Here is a 24,100-nt window from a genome sequence, read left to right on the forward strand (position 1 = left end):
TGTATACTACTCCATCCGTTTCAAAATGAGTGCCACTTTAGCCAAAAAAATTTGTTTTAAAATGATGTCACTTTACATTTCCAATACAACTTTAATTTTTTTCTTCAAACTTTACCCTTAATGAATACTTAAACTTTTTTCTCTCACACAATTTTCAATGCAACTTTAAGTTTGTCTTGTTCTTATAAAGTAAGGTTATTTTAGTAAAATTGCTATGACATTTAACTATTTTATTTCATTCCTTAATTTATGTGTAATTGGCTAAAGCGACATTCATTTTAAAACGGATGAATACTTTATAAAACAAGTGATATTGGTATACGGAGTTTGGTTGAAGGTGAGTATACTTTGTGATGTTTGGAAGTGGATGAGAATTGAGAGGACGGTGGGTGAATTTGGCGGCACGCGTGTGGGAAGAGACAAATGCGGCCCAGAAGCACGAGCACGAAAGAAGGACGTTCAAGTGTGACCCTATTGTCTCTGGTCAACCCGGCAATGTTTTGCAACTACAGCTTCTTCCAAAACACACTGTTCCCTTCTTTGCACGTGCATTCCAGCTGTTTTCATCCACTCTTTTTTAACTGTTTCTAGTACTCCCTAGGTCACTTGGAATTTCCCTCCCTATAAAATAGAGAAATGAAAGATGGAAATTTCAAGCGAGCTAAGGAATACTCCCTCCGTCCCATATTACTTGACCTATTTAGAATATTTGCACTATTCATGTACCATGCTTTGACTCTATTTTTCTACTAATATATAAAAACAAAATATAGCATATAAGATGTTGTTAGATTCGTCTCGATTAATATTTTTAAAATATCAAATTTTCGTAATTTTTTCTACTAGATTATTAAAGAAATTTAAGTTTAAAATTGTGCATTGACATACGTGACAGAGTCAACTAGGTCAAGTAATATGGGACGGAGGGAGTAGTATATTGTAGTACTATTTCTCTCTTTAGTTCACTTGAAATTTTCAACTTTCATTTCTCAATATTTATTTTACTTTCTCCGTTCCAAATTATACGATGTTTTATCCATTTCACATGTATTAAGAAATGTAATTAATTTTATATGAAAAAATTATATTATTAATTGTTTTACAAAATTGTTCTTAATAAATGTCATGGAAAAAATAAATTTAAGAATTGAAAAAAAAAAAGTAATAAATAGTTAAAGTTCTATAAAATAAAAAAATAGTTAATGGTACGATACGAAAAATAACATTAAAGCTTCATTGATATTGTAAAACGACTTATATAATTTAGGACAATTTTTCTCTCGAAATAAATTATAATGAGATGAAGATAGTAGTATTTAGTAGTACTACCTAGAGCATCTCCAATGGGGGGTCCTTACTTAACAAGGACCACTTTCCATTAAGGACTCCCATTGAAGGAAGAAAAAATGAGTCCCTATTAAGGAACGAGTTACTATATAAGGACCATATCTCTATTGGCAACTAACAGGTCTCACGTTTAAAAGAAGTAATAAAATAGACTCTTTCTAGTTTCACCCCATATAATCATAGTTACACCCAAATTTATTAACATTTTTACAATAATACCAAAATTGCCCTCTTCATCTAAATTTATAAAAACCCTTCTTTCGAAAAACCCTTCTTTTATTATCATTCTGAACCCTCACCCCTTTTTAACCCACAAACCACCATGGATATGCAATCAATACCTACTAAAATCGTCAATTGAATCAACATCTCTTCCATTGATACGTACTCGATTAATACAAGTAAGAGAATTTCATAAATTTCTTCGAGTTTCTATTTATCGTTTGCTCTATGATTTATTCGATGTTGTTAATTTTACCATGGATGTTTATAGTTGTTGTTAATTTCACGTTTGTCTATCGACATCGATTTGTTTGATTTAAGTTTACGTAGAAGGGTAACATAATTTTAGTTTACATATAGGTCTCACGTGAATTTAGTTTACGTACATATTCTAAAAAGAAATAACATACACCTAAACTCAATTTACTTGGTGTATGTAAACTCAGTTTACATAAACTACGTAAACTCAGTTTACATGAACTAAAAACTCAGTCTTAACTTACTTATGTAAATTTAGTTTACATAGTGTATGTAAACTCAGTTTACGTAGTGTATGTAAACTCAGTTTACTTAACTCATGTGAACTGAATTTACATACACTACGTAAACTGAGTTTACATACACTATGTAAACTAAATTTACGTATACATAATTAATGTGCAGTGAACATGAATAAAGGGTATATTAGTAACTTTGGGGTGTAACTTGGATTATTTGGGGTGTGGGTAGTATCTGTCAATAAAATATGTACTACTTGGTCCCACTTGCAAAAGAAGTAATAAATTATTTGTTTAATGATGTAAAGTTAGTGGGACTTATTTAAGTACTTTTCATTGAAGTCATTACTAGTGTATTGCTAATGGAGTCAATGAGTCTTTAATAGGTACTTTTATTAAAAAAAAATATAAATAAATGATGTGTACACGTGTGATCCATTTAAGGAGTATCTGTTAGTGGACTACCATTATGGATGCTCTTACTGCTGCTACGGAGAAAATCTCGCGTGGATACAAACTTTTGTACACAAGATTCGAGCATTCTCATAAAAGAAAAAAATAGATAAAAAATAATAAAATTATACGTACTTTTAACATAATTAAATAATATATATGTTTATGTGTGTTTAAATTTTAGGTATAAAATCTTGTGTTCATTCAAGTATTTTCCACTACTAAGATATAATTATCTCCATAAAATTCATAAAAGTTGACACCAAATAAGTACCTCTCTCGGCAAGAAAATTAAATTAGTAATCCCATCTGCAGAAAATAAATACTAAAAAATAAATATTTTAATAAGTTTTTTTTTCTTTCTACGAGTTTAACGTATACAATTACAGTTAAAACTCTATAAATTAATAATGTCAGGACCGGAGAAATTTATTAATTTAGAGAGTTATTAATTTATCGATAAATTAATAATTATTAATTTAAAGAGTTTTTAAGTAATTATACTGTACATACCAAACAAAAAGGCAAATTAGTCTATGCCTCTTAGAATTACGTTGCAGCGAACCTTGGGACACTCAACGTAAATTAGTAACTACTGTGTTCATATGCACTGGAAATCAATAATGACTTTTGAAGTACAGTAAATGTAAACAAGAGGAACAAATGTGTTCAATGTATTCTTAATATATTTTTTCAGTTTAGATGAATTATTAATTTATGATTTTCTTGGGACCGAAAATTATAAAGGGATCTCCCGAAAAATTATTATCTTATTATTTTATCGAGTTTTTCAATTTTTTTACATTGGCCCAAGTCGGGACCAGACAAATTTATTATTTTAGAGAGTTTATTAATTTACCGAGTATTAAATTAAAGAGTTTCTACTGTATGAGGTCCTGAATTCAAATTTAGATGGAAAGTGTTCAACTTGACAATTTGAAAATTTCTAGTCAAGTTAAGCTTTAATGACAGTTTCACACTTTTTAATAGTATAAAAATATTGAAATATATAGCTATATTTGTATATGACCCTTTTTGTTTCTTTTTAGTTGTTGTTTTATGTTCATTTACGATTTCAATAAAAAGACCTATAAATTTTGTTATATTTGATTGGATTAACTATCTTTTTCTTATAGAATCATTTTAACAAGTGTTTTGTGCTCTTATGACATTTGTTAGAAGAAAAAAAAGAAGGTGTTGTTGAGAATAATATATTTTAGACTTTTAGAACATTGTTTTTTTGAACAAACCAAAATGAAATATAATATAAACACAGAGAGAGTGTTACCTAGCACAAGGCATGCTAAGAGTAGATACTGAGAGTTAATACAATGTCAACAAAACCAAAACGGCAACAACCAACAAATAAACTCATACAATAAAGAGGGTAACGCCACCAGTCGTGATAGCCAAAGGCAAAAGTAAACAAGTTTGCCAAAGGCAAAAGTGTTTCGCCGTCTCCCCCAAACTGCACCCTCCAACATTTGATGTCAGCTTCCTGAAAAACTCCTCTTCGCACAAGATTATCTTTTGTTGGTAACCCATTGCGAAGAAGACGCCAAGCGAACACTGAGACCTTTAAGGGTACCTGTTTATGCCAAATGTTGTCAACTAAACCCCTATCAAATGGTTCATCAGAAGTTGTAAGGAAATTATAAGCTCCGTTGACAGAATAAACATTAATGGGATCAAGAAGCCATTTCCACTTGTCAACACCACTAGCCTGCAAAACAAAGTTAAGTAACAATGAAGAGCAGTCCCTAACTTCCTCCCACCCTAGTTGTGCCATATCCGCCACCGAAATGAACATATTAACGGCTAACTCAAATAGTCTGCTAGAACGCACCCCCAACGACACACCACCAACCCAATTATCAGAAGGTACTCCTCCCATCCTCAACTACCTGACGTGTGTTGTTGTCAAACCACCTTCCCACGCCCAAACCCACCCCACCACGAATACCTGACACCATCCTCCACCACACCGAAGAATGTCTCCCCCCCCTCTTTAAACTGGCCACCCTCCTCACCGTATCTAGCCGCTAGGACTCTATACCAAAGACCTTCCTTATCCACTAACATCCTCCAACACCACTTCCCTAACAATGCTAGATTAAACTCCCTCAACCTCTTAACATCCAAACCACCCTCCTCCTTTGATAAACAAACAAAGTCCCATTTCACCTAAGAAATTTTACTATTGTCCTCACAACCCCCCAAAAAATCTTTTAAAAATATATTCAAGAGAAGAGATTATATATGTTGGAGCCTTGAGAAAGAAAGAAAGTAAACCGGAAGAGAGGACATGACAGACTTCAGAAGAATCATGTGCCCCCTAATGAAAAATATTTACTTTTCCACTTCGAAAGGCGGGCTTTCACACGGTCAATCACAGGGTTCCAAAAACTCAACTGTCTAACATCACCTCCAATTGGCAATCCCAATTACACAAAAGGAATTGACCTGGTCCTACGATGCATTACCACTGCAACCTCATTCAACCACAAATCTGTAACATGAACACCAGTCAGCATACTCTTGTGAAAATTAACTTTCAAGCCTGAAGTTTCTTCAAACAAAATCAACACTGCTCGCATAGATCGCACATTCGCCCAATCTTTTAACATGATACCCACGAAATAACCCGGCATCCACCACTAATTTCATCAAAACATTCAAACCTTCGACCGCTAACAGAAACAAAAAAAGGGGATAACGGATCACCTTGCCTAAGGCCCCTCTCCAGAGAAAATTCATCAGTGGGACAACTATTAACTAAAACAGAAGTCGTTGTTGTACCGATACATTCTAAAATCCATTTTCTCCATAAAGTAGGAAAATTCATTCTGATCATAACCGCTTTTGGAAACTTCCAGTCAACAAAGTCATATGCATTTTTAAAATCAACTTTACACAACAACTCCTTATTCAAGCGCCTCGATTCGTCAACAACTTCATTAGCAATAAGAATACCATCCAAAATTTGCCTCCCTTTTACAAAAGCTGACTGAGAGTCAGACTCCACACTTCCAATCACATTACGTAATCTGTTAGCCAGAACCTTCGCCAACACCTTATACATACAACCCACCAAGGAAATCGGTCTAAAATCATTCATCTGTTGTGGGCTAGGCATCTTTGGAATAAGCGCTATAAAAGTAGAATTAATCCCATTTAATAACCTTCCGTTGCAATGGAAGTCAGACAAGAACTGCATAAAATCATTCTTAAGGTCACTCCAAAAATCTTTGATGAAACCAAAACTAATACCATCAGGGCCCGAACTCTTGAAACTATCGTAGTCCCAAACCACCTGCTTCACCTCATCTAAAGAGAACGACCTAATTAAATTACTAGACTCCAAATGAGTCAAGCGGTTGAAATTAAGAGACTCCACCATTGGCAGAGTCACACTTGTGGTTTTAAAATGAAACTTATGAAATTAAGTGGTTTTACATATGTTCCAAGACATAATTACTATATTTGATTCCTTTACAAGTGTCCTTATGACACATTTTATTTTTGAAGAAGCTAAAATGAAATATATTACCACAAAACTAATCCCTCCCAGCATAAGGCGTGCCAGAAGGAATCAGATTAAAAAATCCTGATACAAAATAGCCAAACAAGAGAAAAGAAGAAAAAAGAAGGATCAAGAGTTACGAGATTGATCACAAGCACATAAGAGGGGATTGCCACCAATAATGGTAATAAAAAAAACAGTATGATATTTCACCTGCAACCACCCGAACGTTAGTAGCTTTACTTTCTCAAGAAGTTGACTCAAAGAGATCTCTTCATGCTTGAAAGTTCTTCTGTTTCTCTCGTTCCATATGACCCATACACATGATAGCCAAATTAGGTGTAACAGTAACCGATATTTCTTTAAAGATCCTCCAAGATGACAAAACTGAAGAAAGTGATATGTAATGTGAGCTGGAAAAACTGAGTCAAAACCTAACCAAAGAGTGGTTATTGGCCAAAAAAATTGTCATGTGTATGAATTGTACGCCCAAACATCATTCTTTAGTGGCAAATACCCCCATCTTATGCCCCTACTCATAATATGTTATTAAAAAAATGGAAAATACACACCCACACACACTAGAGTGTGTTGGGGGGAGGGGGTTGGGGTCAAACTAAACCCTCAAAAAGCAAGGAAAAGAGGGAAAAAAAAACAAGAAAAAGCAAAGAAAACTGCCTTAAAAGAAATGGTGCAACTCAACCACCCTTGGATTGAGTGTTATAGGAATTTAGTTTGTTGAGTTATTTCTTTTGCTTCTTCATCAGATAAGGCATAAAAGAGACGTCGGCATTTTTACCTTGAATAAGATATTTGCTAACAATATCAAGTTCCTTACATAGTACCAAACAAATGCATGCAATCAGTAAATAATGACAAATAGGGGGCTTCAACATTGACTTTTGCGCTATCATTTGATACATTTTCTACCAAAGTTATAGCTTCCATATGTACATTAACGGTTACCAATTCCAAAATTGGGATTTACTCAGTATTACTTGTTCTCACAATCTCATATGCGACATCATGTAGCGATAAATGAAACAATGCGGTCAACTTAGCAGTGATCAAAGGGATCTATGGTGCAGCATGAGAAACTATTTGTGTCTCATCCATCACTTGCAGCGCAACTTCTAGGCCTGACTGCTCATCGTCTATAGCTGGTTACGCTTCATTTGTAAGTGGTTGTGCATCACATGTTACTCTTAATTCAGATTGCACAACTCTATGTTCAACGACATAGAGGAGAATGATAGCGTTTTGAGCAATTGGTGTCTCAAATGCTTTTGAAGAACCCATACATGCAGGGTTATCTTTTGATTTTCAGACCAAGGAGGTTTGCTGATGAGGCTTTTCTGGTTTCTTGCCTTTGGTACCCCTGTCAATTCTTTCTTTATCAACCTTGCCTTTTTGCTGAGGGTGCAACCAACAACAAGTAGAAACATTGTGTCCAATATTTTTGCAATGTGAGCAGAAGTCAAGTAGCCACTCATAAACTACCTATACAAAAAATGCAAAACCTCCCCTCTCCACCATAATCTGATGAAAAATATTATAAGAAAGGTTCATATCCACCAACAAACGTGCATAATGGCTAACCACAAAGTTTTTTGTAGTGCTATCAATAATCAAAAGAGTCTTGATTGAACTAGAGATTTCACAGAGAGCAAGATCCATCCAATATTCTTTGGGCAGCTCCATTAATTTTATCCATACTTGAGCAGGTTTCAAGTTAAATAGACGAAGGACCCCATGTTTCAAGTTAACTGTTTCTAATGCCTAAACCGTGCATAAATCCTCTAAGGATGCAAATGAGAATTCGTAGTGCCCCGTGGTGAGAGATAACATCTTCCATTTTATGTAGAAGATATAAAAAAAAATTTAAATAATTCATTAGTGACAAATAATTGTATCGTCTATGAATGGATCTTCCAATGACACTCTTTAGTGACTCATTTGTATAAAATAATGCGAAAACAATGAAGTGAGAGACAAAAAACAAGACAACGTTGATAAATGACACTTTGTCACTTTTTAGAATGACTGAAAATGTGTATTTTTTTTATAATTAGTATAATGTAATTATTCTCATTTTTATTTAGAAGATATAGAAAAGTTCAACTTTAATTTAATTGATTACTGACAAACAATTGTCTCGGGTATGAGTTATATCTTCCAATGACATTCTTTAGCAACTCACTTGCAGTAAAAAAAACATGATAACAGTGAAGTGACATAAAAAAAATAAAGTCGACATGTGACAACTTCTCACTTTTTAAAATGAATAAAAATGTGATAGATTTAAATAAAAAATAATGAAGAAAAATGGATATTAAAGACACAAGTCAAATAAATGAAACGAGGACGGTATTGTAAATTTTTCGATAACTGTTATTCATAAGTTTATAATGGATTAATAAGGAAAAAATGTTTAAATAAATTTTTACTCCTTATGAAATTTTCATTTTTTGCTTTTTAGTCTCTTTAAAAAAATTCATCAAATTTTAGTCCACAAATATATTTTGTCACCATTTTTTGTCTCTAATTTTAAGTAAAATCACGTGTATTATTTGAAATTTTGAATTGTCTTTTTTGATCATGTTTAGTAAATTATAAAAATTTCTCTTGTAAAAGTTTAAATATTTTTAACAAATGGTAAATTAAATATGAAATCTTAAGTTAGCAGTGTTTTAAAAATTTATATTTTGTTAAAAAATTCTAAATTTTTAAGTGATAGATTGTTCTAATATTTTAAACATCATTGTAAAAATTCATTCAAACATGTGAAGGGTACACATGAGTTAGCTTAAAAATAAGAACCAAAAGTCGTGACTAAAAATATTTGGGGTACCAAAACCTTTTAAAAGTATTTTGAGAGACTAAAAACAAAATTTGAGATATTTGAGGGACAAAAAACTTACTTAACCCATAAATAATCAGTTTATTTTTTGCACCATAAGAACATCACCTAATTTCTATAATTTCAACACATAACATTCTGATTAAGTTGGACCCACAACATATTGATACAAACTTTTTTAAAATAATGTATCACAATTTCATCTCTTCGAAAACTAAATAAATCAAAGACAATGAAAAATAATATCTCGATGTCTCAATAGTGCATCTATAATCATGTTAATACATGTAAACCAACATATTACCTAAAAAAAATAACATAACATAACATCAATGTTTGTTTATACTGTGTCTTCCAGGACAAAGGCTCAACAATCACTCCTCATCGTCTTCCTAACAAACTTCTGCATACATGAAACATGCAACAAAAAAAAAAGGGTCATAAAAACACAAGATATGAATTTCAAATCATATTTATACAGTATTTTAATTAAAGTGTGTAGAACAAACACACAAACTTATATCATAATAGCAAATATTCTAAGCATACCATATAATAACGTATCTAAGCATGACATAATAACGTTTCTTCAATTCTATTATATATACTTGTGGTACTATTATAACTTAATCAAGAAAGTAAATTATAAATACACACTTAATAGCAAAAAAAAGTGTAACATGCCTCAATGTGACTAATAAGATATTATTGGGTGACCAGCTAGGATTGATAATCAAAATACGCTCCATTGAGGTTGCACACAAGATATAAAAACCCTCAAGGCCAGGTTAGCAAACCTCTCATGGTCTTAACTTTCTCAATTCATAAATTATTTTCTATCCACATACAAGTTCAATGATATGATGTATGTCATATATGTACAATACACATAAAGATCCCCTTATTCATTTTCAAAATGGAATACCGTTCTTACGACTCAGAGTTCATGTACATCATATTCTAAATATCAATTGAGTACCATCATATACTAGTTCACACGTCACATTGATATTCTTTACAAATTATTGTGTTTAAAGTCATAGGAAACACTTAATTACACAAGTTCAACACATACCCAATCATCACTCCTCAATCTCATGATTTGAGATAATAGTGATAGGTTAAAAAACACAAATATAATCGATTATATCAAGATATCATGTACTTATATACCACAACAACCTCAGAAGTACAAACTAATAGAATAAATAAGTAAATAATCTAAAAAAAGAGTGGAGACTGATTCACGTTGAATGTAAATGATTTAAAGAACCACTTGACTGTGAATCAATTCGAAAACGACTTGTGACTAGATGAATTAATTTACATAGTTGTTTAAAAAGTAATAAAATACATTATGAAGTAAAAACTTGTTTAGAAAATGCTTAGTATTTTCTGTAAACTTATTCAAAAGTAATAAAATAGTAGCGAATCAATTCATAATAGGGTGAATAAATTCACAACGATTCTTTACACAAAAATATGGATTTTCAACATTTGGAAACTAACTCAATTCCATTTTAATTTTATTTACACCAAAAGTACAACCCAACGACAAATTATATGCACAAAATCAAGCATAGAAAGCAAGGGGAAACTAGGGTGCTACTTCTGACTATTTTTTTTTTTTTTTTTTGCAAAAATTTGGTTAGAAAATATGAAAATTACCTTATATAGATCATCCGGTATGTGGACTTCACTATGATTGAAAGGTTAGCTGAAGCTCTTGGAAGTGACAATAGATCGTTTGCCTTGTCAACCGTTCTTATATCACAAATTACAATAATCTTTTCTATCACATGTGCTCTTGTAATCAAATGTTTTAGAAATTGCACTTCCTGATCTTTTCCAGTAAATCCCACCATTGTCATAAATTTCAATTTGTGAATGATACAATTGTACATTTGCTCCCTCTGCCAGAACATTGTCTCAGGAAACGGTAGAGCACAATCTTGAGAAGTGGCACTTAAACATGAATCTCCAAGAGTCTATAAACAATAATTTCATTTCAAAACATTATATTTTATATAAAAGAGTGTCATTCTTTAATACATGTTAAGAAACCAATAACATAAGGAATGTTATAGCGCAATAAGGTTAATAGTCACATACCGGTATAGAAATTTCAAGGGTATTGAGATAGATGCATGACCTTAGTATGTATGAAAGTGCCAAAGCTTCTCTTATATTATTCAAATCCAATTCAACTGATAAGGTCGATAGATTTTGAAAATTGTTTGTTGTTTGAGATTCCTACATTGAAGTGATATATAGTTAGCACAATTATATACTATATTGAAATGAAAATATATCATAATCCATATGAACATTCAAATTAAATGTTCATTATTTTATGCAACATATATTCAAATCACAATAATAAGATTTCAATTGTGGTTTGCAACAATCATCTCAAAGATTTTAAATTGTGATCGCAGTGATGGTTGAACTCAAATCACAATCCTCAACATTGTAAAGAATCACAATGAAATACAACTTCAATCACAAAGATATCAAATATCTTGATGTAACAATCTAGATCACACTGAATAATCTTTTTAAAATTCTGGTTATAATTTCTACATCAAGATTTTAGAAGAAGTATTATCGAGATCTAGTAATCACGACTATAAGTGTTGTTACATCAATTATATTAATTTTTGTAATTTTATGTAATATCAACGATCATAAGATAAATAATTGAAGTAATTGATCATAATTTATAACCAAAATAAAAATAAAAAGGGAAGAACTTACAAAAAGATCAATGCAATTTTCAAGAATTTCATGAGTTTTGAGACTCTTTCCACTCGAATAAATGCTTTGCATAGTTGGATCATAAGAAGAAGAAAAAGTATCGAGATTCTGAGAACGCATTTTAAGACCCTTTTTCGGGCAAATCAGGGAATCAATCACAACAACTTGAAGGCCCTCGATATAAATATCTATCTCTTCAACAGTCAACCACTTAAGCTCCAAAAACTTAAGATTAGGGTTTTTAATTTTGAGTACATCGAATCCATTTGACTCAATGAGGCTAAACTTCTCCAAACCTAAGCATTTTTTTAAAATCCCATTGATTGTTTCACTTTGTAGATCCATCTTCTTCAATTTCAAGATCTTCAAATTTTCACCACTTATAAATGCTGATAAAACCGAATGTTCCAGTGCATAGTTGGTCAGATCTAGTGAAGAAAGTTTTGAAAATACCTCAGAAAGAAAATTAGGTTTAAGATCTTGATTGTTAGGAGCTAGAACTGAATCCAGACATTCTAGAGTCAAAGAATTCAACCTTTTATTTTTCTCCTTCACAAGCTCAACCCATCCTTCCACGTCACCAAGGGCAATATTTTGAGGGGAATGTTTAAATCGACAACTAGTCAAATTACCTTGATGACGATCTAATATGGCATGAACCAGTTCACTATATTTTCGAGCATCTTCTTCGATGGCTCGAAAGAATAATGGTTTTATCATGTGTGTCCCATCAAAATCAAGGTGTGATGCATGCTTCCACAAAGACTTCCATCTCTTTGAAATGACACTGCTTCTCACGGCTTGGTCGATGGAAAGATAAGAGATGATGGAAGACAAAATGTCATTTGACAGTGTACTTATGAGGTCTGGTTTTCCACGATTTTTTCTTTTTTTCTTTGTTTTTGATCTTGTCATTTTTTCTAGGGAATCAAAACCATGAGGAGATGCCACTATTGGTGAAATTGTTGTGTGAGAAAGGTTGTTTGCTAGAATTTTAATATATAACAAGATTGGATAGACACGATGTTATGATATGTTCTACAATTAGGGCCGGCCCATTAGATTTTGAGGCCGAAAGCGATTTTTGAGCGAGGCTTTACGGCTTTATAAAAATAGTGAGGCCCTATTAAAATTGATAACAATATTTTTATAAAATTTATGTTATTTATTTATTTTTGTAATTTATAAATAAAAGTATTAAAGTTGATGATGAAAAAATTTATTTTGCATGTATGGAAAACATAATATCCCAATTCATTATAATGTACGCTTATTTATTAGGGCCTTCATTCCATGTTAATTTGGAGAGTTTATTGTAAGGTCCAAAGCTCCTGGTTTAGCTATTTCACCCTCCGGCCGACCATATCTAAAATCATACACATACACATAGATATTCCATTTTTACAAAAATACCTATTATGAATTGATACATTATCAGTAGGGGTGGCAAAACGGGTCCAACCCGTCTGACCGGTCCATTTAGCTCAATATTTTTGACGGGCTGAGTCGAAGTTTTGAACTCGCTTTCTATAATTGGCTCGTCCCGTAACTCGTTGAAAAAACGGGGCTGCCTCGTGGCGGGGCGAGCAGGTCCGCTTAACTCGTTTTTATTTTTTCGTTTATACTTATTTTATCCTTTTAGATTTATTTTGGTTGTTGGATTTGTTTTTTGTTGGCAAATTTTCATTATTTGCTATTAAGTATGATATTAAGTTCGACAATTTATGATAAAAACAACATAGTTTTTTTTTGTAACAATTAAGTTGTAAAAAAATACAATAAAAAATGTTGTTTTTTTTACGGGTCGGCCCGTCAAACTTGTTTGACCGCCACTAATCGGAGCGGGGTGAGATTTTGGACTCGGCCACCTAATTTGACTCGCCTCGTCTCGTCCCGTTTTAAGCGGTTTAAACGGGGAGGTCCTAAGTGGGGCGGGTCAGTCCGCTTTGCCATCTAATTAGTAATGAATGGAAACTCAAAGTAAAAAATTATGATTCAAAGAGAATAAATTATGGTAGAAGTACTTGTTAAATATAGAAACGGGTAAATAATTTCACGGATTAGGAAATGCTCTTAACAATTGAGTCAATGTATCAAATTTAAAACACTAGAGTCTAACATTATTGAATCTACGCGACGCTTTCTTTCATGTCACTTCGCTTTTACATAACATTTGTGATTTGTTCTGGTAACCATGTCCCACCCACGAGTGTAGAACCTAATCAAAGCCTAGTTGGCCCTGCGATTCGCCCTAAGAATTCGATCTTTTTTCTTGATTCGTCTAATCCAAATCTTTATAGGTCAAATAATTTAATCTATTCTTTTTAGTAATAATTTAACCCAATTCCACTCTGTTAAACAAATGCTCAACACGTGCACTCCTACTATCCCGTGTATTCATTAGAGCACATTATAGCACACTCTATGGTTATTTTTAAGGTTAAATATGTTTTTGGTCCCTATAAATATACAAATTTTTTGTTTTAATCCCTCTAAAATTTTCGTTCAACTTTTAGTCCCTTAAAAATTTTTCCTTTTCACTTTTGGTCCCTCTTTTAAAGTAAAATCATACGTAGAATTCATATTTTTGAATAAAAATTTGCAGAAAAATTCATAATATTATAAGAATCTTTCCTTAGATTTTTTTAACATAACATGAATTTAATATGAATTTTTACATTTTTTACGGTTAAAAATTCATATTAAATTCATGTTTTGTTAAAAAAATTTATTTTTTTCTGAGAATTTTTCTTACAATATTCTACACATTTCTGCATAATTTCATTAAAAAATACAAAAATTAACTTAAAAATAGGGACCAAAAGTAGTAATTGAAAATTTTATAGGGACTAAAAGTTGAAGGAAAATTTTAGAGGGACCAAAACGAAAAGTTGGTATATTTATAGGGACCAAAAATATATTTAACCCTTATTTTTAAGGAATTCACTTTGACTTAGTTACACTACTATCAAATGTTTTCTAGTTTCTACAATACAATGATAATAGGGTTAAATATGTTTTTGGTCCTTATAAAATTGCGACATTCTAAGTTTAGTCCTTACTTAATTTTAATAGCTTTTTTAATCCCTACAAAAAAAAATTTACTTATAATTTTAGTCCCTGCTAAAATAAATTTTGTTTAATTATCCTTAAACTCTTAAATTTTTTAAATATTCTTTTTATACAAGTTTAGGACACTATGAAAGGTTCATTTACTAAAATCTATAATTTTTTAACATGAAATAAATTAAATATGATTTTTTTAAAATGACAAAAGTTTAAGATATAAGTAACAAACATATGGACGTAGAAATAAAATTTTTGCGATTTTTTTTTCGGAGGACCTTTTAATAACGTTCTTAACACGCCTGTAAAAAATTGTTGAAAAACTTAAGAGTTTAAGCATAAATTAAACAAATCTGGATTGAGTAAGGACTAATATTGAGTGCAGAAATTTTCTGTAGGGATTAAAAAAGCTATTAAAATTAAGTAAGGACTAAACTTACAAGGTCGCAATTTTGTTGGGACCAAAAACATAATTAACCCATGATAATACATATATAACTCATACATATTTTCCTCTAAAAAACACTCATACATATTTTGTGATAATGATATACAGAATATACAACTCTTAAACCACTCACACTTTTTTTTTTATACAAAAACAGTAACCCACAAATTTATATTTATTTTTTTACATAATTTTTTTATTTTATTTCAATGTTACCTCATCTTAATTAAAGCTATTTTCATAAAATTTATGCATTCCATTTTGCCAACTCATATTTCTTCAATAGACAGAAAGAAATAAAAAAAGGAACAAACTCAATATCACATGAAAATTTCTTAGATATCCCCCGTGGAGATGCCCTTATTACAACAAATTACCAATGTATTAAGTTAAGATCTCTCTATTTAATGAATTTCTTGTTCTAACTTTAATGAATATTTTATTAGAGATATAAATCTTTTTATAAGGCTTAATTGTATTTTTGGTTCCGTTATTTTTACTATTTTGCGGATTTTGTCACCTATTTTAAAATTTGTCAATTTTAGTCATTTCATCATATTTTTTAACTAAAAAATTAATGTGAAATATGTTTTAAATGACGTGGTTTATGATATGATGATGAAAGAAGACCAACATCTATGGAATTGAAAGAAATTTTTTCTTAAAACTTCATTTAAAATATGGCATATCATCGTATTTTGAACCAAATATTTGAGTGAGGGGTCAAAACCGTCAAATTCAAAAATAAGAAGACCAATTCTACAAAATGGTAAAAATGGGAGGACCAAAATTGCAATTAAGCATAAATAGAGTAATATTATTTAAAAATCAATATTATTATATTCATGATTATGTTTATCTATCTTCAAATAAAAGGGTTTATCTAATAGGGAAAGATCCCAACTCTAATTTGAATCGGTAGTTCCCTTATATCGTACATTTTTTTAAGGATTAATTAACTAAATGATTTCTATAAATATTTTGAATTTCGTTTTTATTTTCTTTAAAATAAAATCACACTTTTTATTCCCTATAACATTTTTCTTTAGCTTTTTAGGTACCAAAAATGCTGACGATTTTTTTACAAGGACTATAAATGCTGATAGAAAAAAATTAGAAGACTAAAAATCTGATTTTTTTTTAGGAACTAAAAACAAAATTCTAGATATCTATAGGAACCATTTAGTTAACCATTTTTTCAAAGGAAATACGATATTTTTTTAATAGAAGGACAAATGAAATTTTGTTAATGATGTAAATTGTCTTATAGTACTTACAATGTCGTTTTGAGAGGCTCCTTGTGCTTCTCATTGTTCTCAAAATAAGTCAACTATTGCAATAAAGACAACAATAAATTCATGAGTGAATTACACTCCCCTCCCCTCAAAGATGTTTGAATTACACTCCCCTCTCCTCTTATGTTAAAATATACACTCCCCTCCATTGAAAAGTAAAATTTATACTCCCCTCCCCTATAAGATGTTTGAATTATATCCCCCTCCCTTAATAATTAAATATGGATTACACTTTAATCTATTTTAACATAAATAAATATTTTTATAATATATATTAATTTTGAATCACATTTAAAAAATATAAATTCTTTCTTTATAATCTAAATGTCAATTACAACAACAACAACAACCAAGCCTTATCCTACTAAGTGGGGTCGGCTACATGGATCAAATGACGCCATAATGTTCTATCAAAAACCATATTTGGATCCAACTTATTGACCTCTAAATCTTTTCTAATGGTTTCTCTAATGGTTTTCTTAGGTCTTCCTCTACCTCTTTTAACCTGACTCTCCTCCATTTGATCCAGTCTTCTTACAACAGCATCTACGGGTCTTCTCTCTACATGTCCAAACCATCTAAGCCTATTTTCTACCAACTTTTATACTATAGGTGCTACCCCCACTCTCTCTCTAATGGTGTCATTCCTAATCCTATCCTGTCTAGTCCTACCACTCATCCAATGCAACATCCGCATCTCCGCTACGCTTACGTTACTCTCGTGTTGGCTCTTAACCGCCCAACACTCCGTACCATACAACATTGCCGGTCTGACTGCTGTCCGATAGAACTTTCCTTTCAGCTTAAGTGGTACTTTCTTATCGCACAAAGCACCTGAGGCTCTTCTCCATTTCAACCACCCAGCTTGAATACGATGATGTACATCAGCTTCTATTTCTCCGTCATTTTGTACTATGGACCCAAGATATCTAAACCGTGTAACTTGGGGTATGATATAATCTCCAACTTTCACCTCCAAGGTAGACCCACTTCTCCTTTTGCTGAAGTTACATTCCATATACTCCGTCTTGCTTCTACTCAGGCGGAAGCCATACGCTTCTAAGGCTTGCCTCCAAGTCTCTAGCCTCCCGTTTAACTCCTCCCTCGACTCACCAAGCAAGACTACATCATCTGCAAAAAGCATACATCTCGGTGCTAACTCTTGGATATGTTCCGTCAGTACATCCAAAACTAAAGTAAAAAGATAAGGACTTAGGGTTGACCCTTGGTGTAGTCCTATTGTTATGGGAAAATCTACGGTATCCCCATCTTGCGTCCTCACACTAGTCGAAGCCCCCTCATACATATCCTGGATAGCTCTTATATAGGCAATCCTCACCCCTTTCTTCTCCAGGGCTTTCCACAAAATCTCTCTAGGTACTATATCATACGCCTTCTCTAAATCAATGAAAACTAAGTGTAAGTCTTTTTTATCCGTCCGATATCGCTCCATCACGCGTCGAAGTAAGTAGATCGCTTCCATAGTCGACCTCCCAGGCATAAAACCAAATTGGTTATCCGTAACCCGAGTCTCTTTTCTTCGTCTTCGCTTAATTACCCTTTCCCATAACTTCATGGTATGACTCATTAGCTTAATTCCCCTATAATTCAAGCAATGTTGTATATCCCCCTTGTTCTTATAAATTGAAATTAAGGTGCTTCTTCTCCATTCGTCTGGCATTTTCTTCGTCCTCATAATCTCGTTGAAAAGTTTTGTGAGCCACACAATTCCTTTATCGCCAAGACTTTTCCACACTTCGATAGGTATGTTGTCCGGCCCAACTGCCTTGTCATTACTCATCCTTTTCAACGCTTCTTTCACCTCGTGCTCCTGAATTCGACGATAATAGTTATAGTTCCGGTCCTCCTCTCTGATGTCTAACCTGTTAGAGTCTGGTAAGATCTCATATCCTTCATTAAATAAGTTGTGGAAATACTTCTTCCATCTATCCTTAATATCTCTTTCTTGCATCAAAACTCTACCCTCTTCGTCCTTAATACACTTCACTTGGTCCAGGTCTCTTGTCTTTCATTCTCGTCCCTTCGCAAGCTTGTATATGGATTTCTCCCCCTCCTTGGTACCTAAAGATTGGTATAATCCTTCAAATGCTTGAGTTCTCGCTTCGCTCATCGCCTTCTTAGCCTCTTTCCTAACTATCTTTCAATTACAATTAAATTTAAATCTTTTGTTATTAATTTTATAATTTAGAGTATAAAATTCACTTTTAAATAACCATACTTAATTGACTTTAGTAATTTTTTAAATATTTCAATTTTATTTTGGGTTGTTTCATATTTTATAATATGGTTTAAAACTATATGTTAATGAAATTGTGAATAAAAAATAAAGAAAGATATGTATTCAAAATTTGATTATATTAAAATGAACCCGCAATACTATTTTTCTTTGAAGTGTGTTAGATTATTTTTTTTCTAGATTATTAGAAATAAAAAAAAAACTATTGAGGGACTAAAGGGTAGATTTTAACTTAAGAGGGGAGGGAAATGTAATTCAAGTTTCTCTCAAGGGAGGGGAGTGAAATATTTTCTAATATGTTTTGAATAATAGGGGAGGGGAGTGTATATTTTAACATAAGAGGGGAAGGGAGTGTAATTCAAGCATCTTTGAGGGGAAGATATTGTAATTTACTCTAAATTCATTCAAGTATGGTCTAAATTAAAGATGATATTCATATAGTTGATGAATATCTTTCAAAAAAAAATAAAAAAATAGTTCATGAATACAACAGGTTTTTGTCACTCTATATGACATAAATTGGTGCTTATAGTGACCATAGCAAGTTATGAAAGAAGTCTTCTAAATATCATATGCCTTTACGTCTGATTTGATGATATAAGGACTTTAACCAATATTTGAGAAGACATATGCTCCCTATAACTAGTCCGTAAAATCATAAATTCTGGGCAACATGTTAGTAGTAGCACATGATCAATATTCAAATTTCAACTGACGATATAGTCCACGCACAACATCATCAAATATTCTTTTTAATATTCTTTCTCTTGATTAAAAGAACCAGCGATCCATGAGACGATAGACCAGGTTAGATGAATTTAATTTGTAGAAAATATTCTAACTCCAACTTTAGCAGGGTCTTCCATCTATATCTATGTGTTTGAGTTCAAGTGATCAATGAATTAAGACAAATCATTCAAAATAGGTCAGAGTTTGAATTCTGACTAAAATAAGCATTGATCGGACTTTACTTACGAGTTATGTCATATTAACTTCCTGATCCCAAGTGGGAATAATTGGTAATGAAAAAAGTCATTAAAAAACTGAAAAATATAATTATGAGATATTTGCTTAAAAATGATATATCACGATAAGGTCTACTTGAGCACTCTGATGGATTGCACCATTTCAAAATTTCTTTTATTACAAGTTCTTCATGAAAACTTTATCCAAAACTATTTAAAATAATTCTTTGGCTAAATTACACCAGAGGTTTTTAAGTTATTTAATTGTAATAAATTGATCTTCTATGTTTTTTTTATCACTTAGGTCATTTAAGTTAATTAATTTGTAACAAGTTGGTCTTTTAAGTTTTTTCCGTACCAATTAGGGCTTTTAAGCTATTTAACTGAACAATTTGCGAGATTTCAAATCTTGAAAATGCAAGTTATTCGGGGCCTAAAAGTTACAATTAAATAACTTAAAGGACTTAAGTGTTACGAAAAAAAATATTTCAAAGACTAACTTGTTATAATTAAATAACTTAAAGGTCGTAAGTGATACGAAAAAAACTTACAGAACCAATTTGTTATAATTATTTTTTTTTTGAAGAGAATAATTAAATAATTTAAAGGACCTCTTATGTAATTGGCAAAATTACACTTTTAGTCCCTCTTGACTTAATTTCAGGTAACAGTTTGGTCCTTTATCTTTTTTTCATTTCAATTTGGTCCTTTTGTCCATTTTCATATACATTTTCAAGCTTCAAATTTAATATTCTTATGCAAACATAGACAAGGATCATAGATTTGAAAACTGAAAAACCATAAGAAAATAAAATCATGAATTTTAAGCTTAAAAATTCATATGTAAATGAATCAAAAGGACAAAATTGAAATGAAAAAAAAGATAAAGGACTAAACTGTTACCTAAAATAAAGTTAAGGGACTAAAAGTGTAATTTTTCCTATGTAATTTAGCCAAATTTTTTCGTTAATAACACTGGCTTAAGTTAAAAAAGATATTGTAAAAGGTTGATCTTACGATGTATATAAAAAATGGGAGCTTCTACGGTGCAGTTAGTAAATTTTTGAATGTTATAAATCTTACTACTACAATTCATGAACAAACAGTCTCCCCAATGTGCTTTGAATTTACTTTCAAGTGCATTCTTAACGATACAGGATGATAAAAGTTATAAGATTTTTTTTAGGTGTTTTTCATTGATTCTTCGTATAAAATATTCATAATTGCCAATGATTTTTTAAATCTACAATTTTCTCAAAGTTTATTACAATCACAAAAAATGAATTTTATGTAAAAAAACCACAAAAAAAACATGTAAAAAAAATGCATATAAATTTTGTCCATATAAGATACCATACCACCCACCACATGGTACACTAATAAATTTACAACATCGAGTTAGTGAGCCCATTGCATACCTAACAATAACATGATTGTAAAATTACAACTACAGCTTTCAAATCTCACACCTACAATAAATAAAAAGAAAAGCCACTACACTAAACCCGGTATATTATTCTAAGAGAAATATCAATTCAAAAGCTAGTTTTAGTTTATCATAAGCTAATTAATAATTTGCCACCTTGTAGAAATCAACAGCAATGAAATGAGGCCAACGTTTGCCAGCAACTAATAAGTAGGAAAAATGGTTTTCATAGTTACATCATAAGAGAATTGTTTACTAACAATACTTCTTTTCTAAAACAAGATAATTATTAAGAGGATTCTATTATTTTCATTGCACATGATCAAGATTTCATATGATCAAGATTTCATGAAATGTGAAAGAAGGCCATAGCCACCGAGTTACGTTTTGGTCAAAAGAAATCAATACCAATTAAGTATTTGACTTTTACCACTAACTCACCAACACATACGGATTGGCCTCACCAGCCCCAAACACTCAATAACCCAACTAAACCGATTTATTATTTATGTTGTGAATTCGAAAAAAATCACATCAATAAAACTATGATGTGTGGAGCAACGGAAGTAATAATCAATGAATCAAGGAGCCTCAAACAACAATAACAAATAAACCTAAATCTAAGTGTGAGCACCACCACAAGCATAATCAAAACAATAAACATAAGTAATGAAAGAAGGAAACAAACACACCAATATTATTTATACAGTTCCGTCCAATAAGACCTACTCTGAAGGGAGAGAGCAGCTCTCCAATCCACTAAGATGAAAGTGATACAAAGGGGTTACGAGAAATTAGTATAATAGCTCCCAAAGAACAAAACCTAATTTCTACCCATTTTTCAAGTCACACATACTCTCAATGAATCCTAAGAGAAAACACTAAAGAAAGCTTTTGATCCTTCCAGCGGTGAAATCTCACTACTCAATGTGTTTATAATGTTACCCAACCTAAGAGAACCTCACTACAAAGACACTCAACCCTAAAGTTACCTCCTTTGTATTTCCAAGTTTTTCTCTTTAAGCCACACACAAAACATGAAAAATAAAGCCTTATAGAGTGTCGAGATCCCGAGAAAATCGTGCCCCGATTTCCCCATAGTACACAATACGAACAACTGAACATTATCCAAAATCGGGCCACGATTTTAACAAATCTGGCCCCGAGTTTGGTTGAACCAATAGCTCCAAAAACACTCAAAATCGTGCTCAATTTTGCCAAATCTGGCCATGATTTTGAGCTCCTTCATCCATCAAATTTTGACTAAAAATAAACGATATTCATTTTTTTTGGAAAGAAAACGATATTCATTTATTCATATTAATAAAGTACATCGATATAATACAAATTCGCTAAAAACAAATAGGATGAATCTGCGAACAAACTCACAACATCTATGTTAACAACATAAAACGACAAAATACATAAGCCTATGAATATGACTATATTCAAGTCTCTGAAATACTCTTGCCTCTAGATTTGCAACGTTGACGACACTAAAGTCATTGGTTTGATCTGCGCTGAATTGAAACTGGTATGACAATCTGAACAGAACAAGACGAGAAAGAAAAACATCGCACAAAGACGACGAACAAAACAACACTGCACTAAGACAACCTAATCACACAAAGAAAAGCAAATATGTGTGACAATCACTTATTTAAATAAAAAGAAAAGAGAAAAACAATTTATTTTACGTGTATATAAATCAACACTTAATAGAAAAAACATAATATTCCAATTCATAATGTATGCTTAGTTATTTGGGCCTACATTCCATGTTAATTTGTCGAGTGTCAAACCATTTTTACCAGTTTGTTTACTCTGCAGGTGGATTGTGTACCCATCGTTCTTTTATGCAACCATTTGGTTATGTTGTGTGTGGGTTGTGTGGAATGAAAGAAATAGTCGGGTCTTCAAAAATACAGAGAGCACCATCCATCAATTGGTAGAGAAAGTCAAATTACATTTCTTTTGGTGGATGAAGACGTTTAATATTTCTATTCGGTCTGATTTTCATATGTGGTGGTCGAGCACTTTTGTTTGTTTGGGCATTGGCTAACCTGTCTTTTATCTCTTTACTTTGGCCTTGTAACCATGTACTTTTGAGCATTCTCTAGCACACCTTGTGCTTGAGAATTCGCTTGTAACCTGTTTGTTTAATATATTCCATTTTTTACTGTTCAATTTTTGTTTTTGGAGAGTTTATTGTAAAGTCTAAAACTCTTGGTTTAGCAGCTTCACCCTCCCATTGACCATATCTAAAATCATACCCAAAAAGATATTCCATTTTTATACATGTACCAATTATGAATTAATACATTGATACATTATGGCAATGAGTGGAAACTCAAAATAAAAAATATAGGATTCAAAGAGAACAAATTATGATAGAAATGATAGAAGACTACTTGTTTAATTTGAGTGAATGTATCAATTATCAAATTTAAAACACTCAACTCTAACATTATTGAATCTATTGTGACGCTTTTCATGTCACCGTTTTCAAATGAGATTATCTAACTAACTTTTAAAACTAGAATTTTAACTTGTGTGATGCAGAGGTATATAAAAACATAAAAGAATTTAATAAAATACAATATTGCCATCAAAATCGTCCTAATAAGCCCTTTAAACATTTGGATTTTACCAAAGAGTATAATTAATTTATAGTTCTTATTTTGTTTTTTTGTTGTCAAAAGCAAGCAAATAAGTTTAATAAATTTCACCACAAAAAAAAAACTTTAATAAATTTGATATTGGAAAATGCCGTATACACATTCCTTTAAAAAATTGTTCTACACGATATTGTTCTCCTACAATTAATTTGATATTGAGTGTCCTGCAAATAATTTTCCAATTGATTTTTCTAAAAATGTACAAACAACACCTCAATTTTGCTAGCTCCATTTATTCAACAATTTTATCGTTATCTATACCCAGTGACACCAAGGACACTCAAAAAATAAATGCTTATTTTATTT

The 24,100-nt window shown here is 31.6% G+C and overlaps 1 protein-coding gene across 1 annotated transcript; it reads right to left on the reverse strand.

The window, feature by feature from the left end:
* Positions 1-9,006: 9,006 nt before the first annotated feature.
* Positions 9,007-12,638, reverse strand: LOC146932091 (putative F-box protein At1g67390). Its single transcript, XM_085703689.1, has 4 exons — positions 11,660-12,638; positions 11,015-11,155; positions 10,571-10,890; positions 9,007-9,305 (listed from the first exon to the last, which is right to left on the reverse strand). The coding sequence occupies exons 1-4, from the start codon at positions 12,572-12,574 to the stop codon at positions 9,284-9,286; spliced, it is 1,398 nt and encodes a 465-aa protein (XP_085559815.1). The 5' UTR covers positions 12,575-12,638; the 3' UTR covers positions 9,007-9,283.
* Positions 12,639-24,100: the final 11,462 nt, after the last annotated feature.

This window comes from Medicago sativa, chromosome 4 (genome assembly GCF_051527215.1).
Source record: "Medicago sativa cultivar Bolivia chromosome 4, Bolivia_mono, whole genome shotgun sequence".
Taxonomy (NCBI): domain Eukaryota; kingdom Viridiplantae; phylum Streptophyta; class Magnoliopsida; order Fabales; family Fabaceae; genus Medicago; species Medicago sativa.

Bases quoted from the DNA above. Each gene is read 5' to 3' on its own strand.
- LOC146932091 (XM_085703689.1), bottom strand. From the start codon at position 12,574: ATGACAAGATCAAAAACAAAGAAAAAAAGAAAAAATCGTGGAAAACCA. The intron at 11,156-11,659 runs GTAAGTTCTTCC...ACTTCAATGTAG, and splicing joins AAAATTGCATTGATCTTTTT to GAATCTCAAACAACAAACAA. The intron at 10,891-11,014 runs GTATGTGACTAT...TATTGTTTATAG, and splicing joins CCCTTGAAATTTCTATACCG to ACTCTTGGAGATTCATGTTT.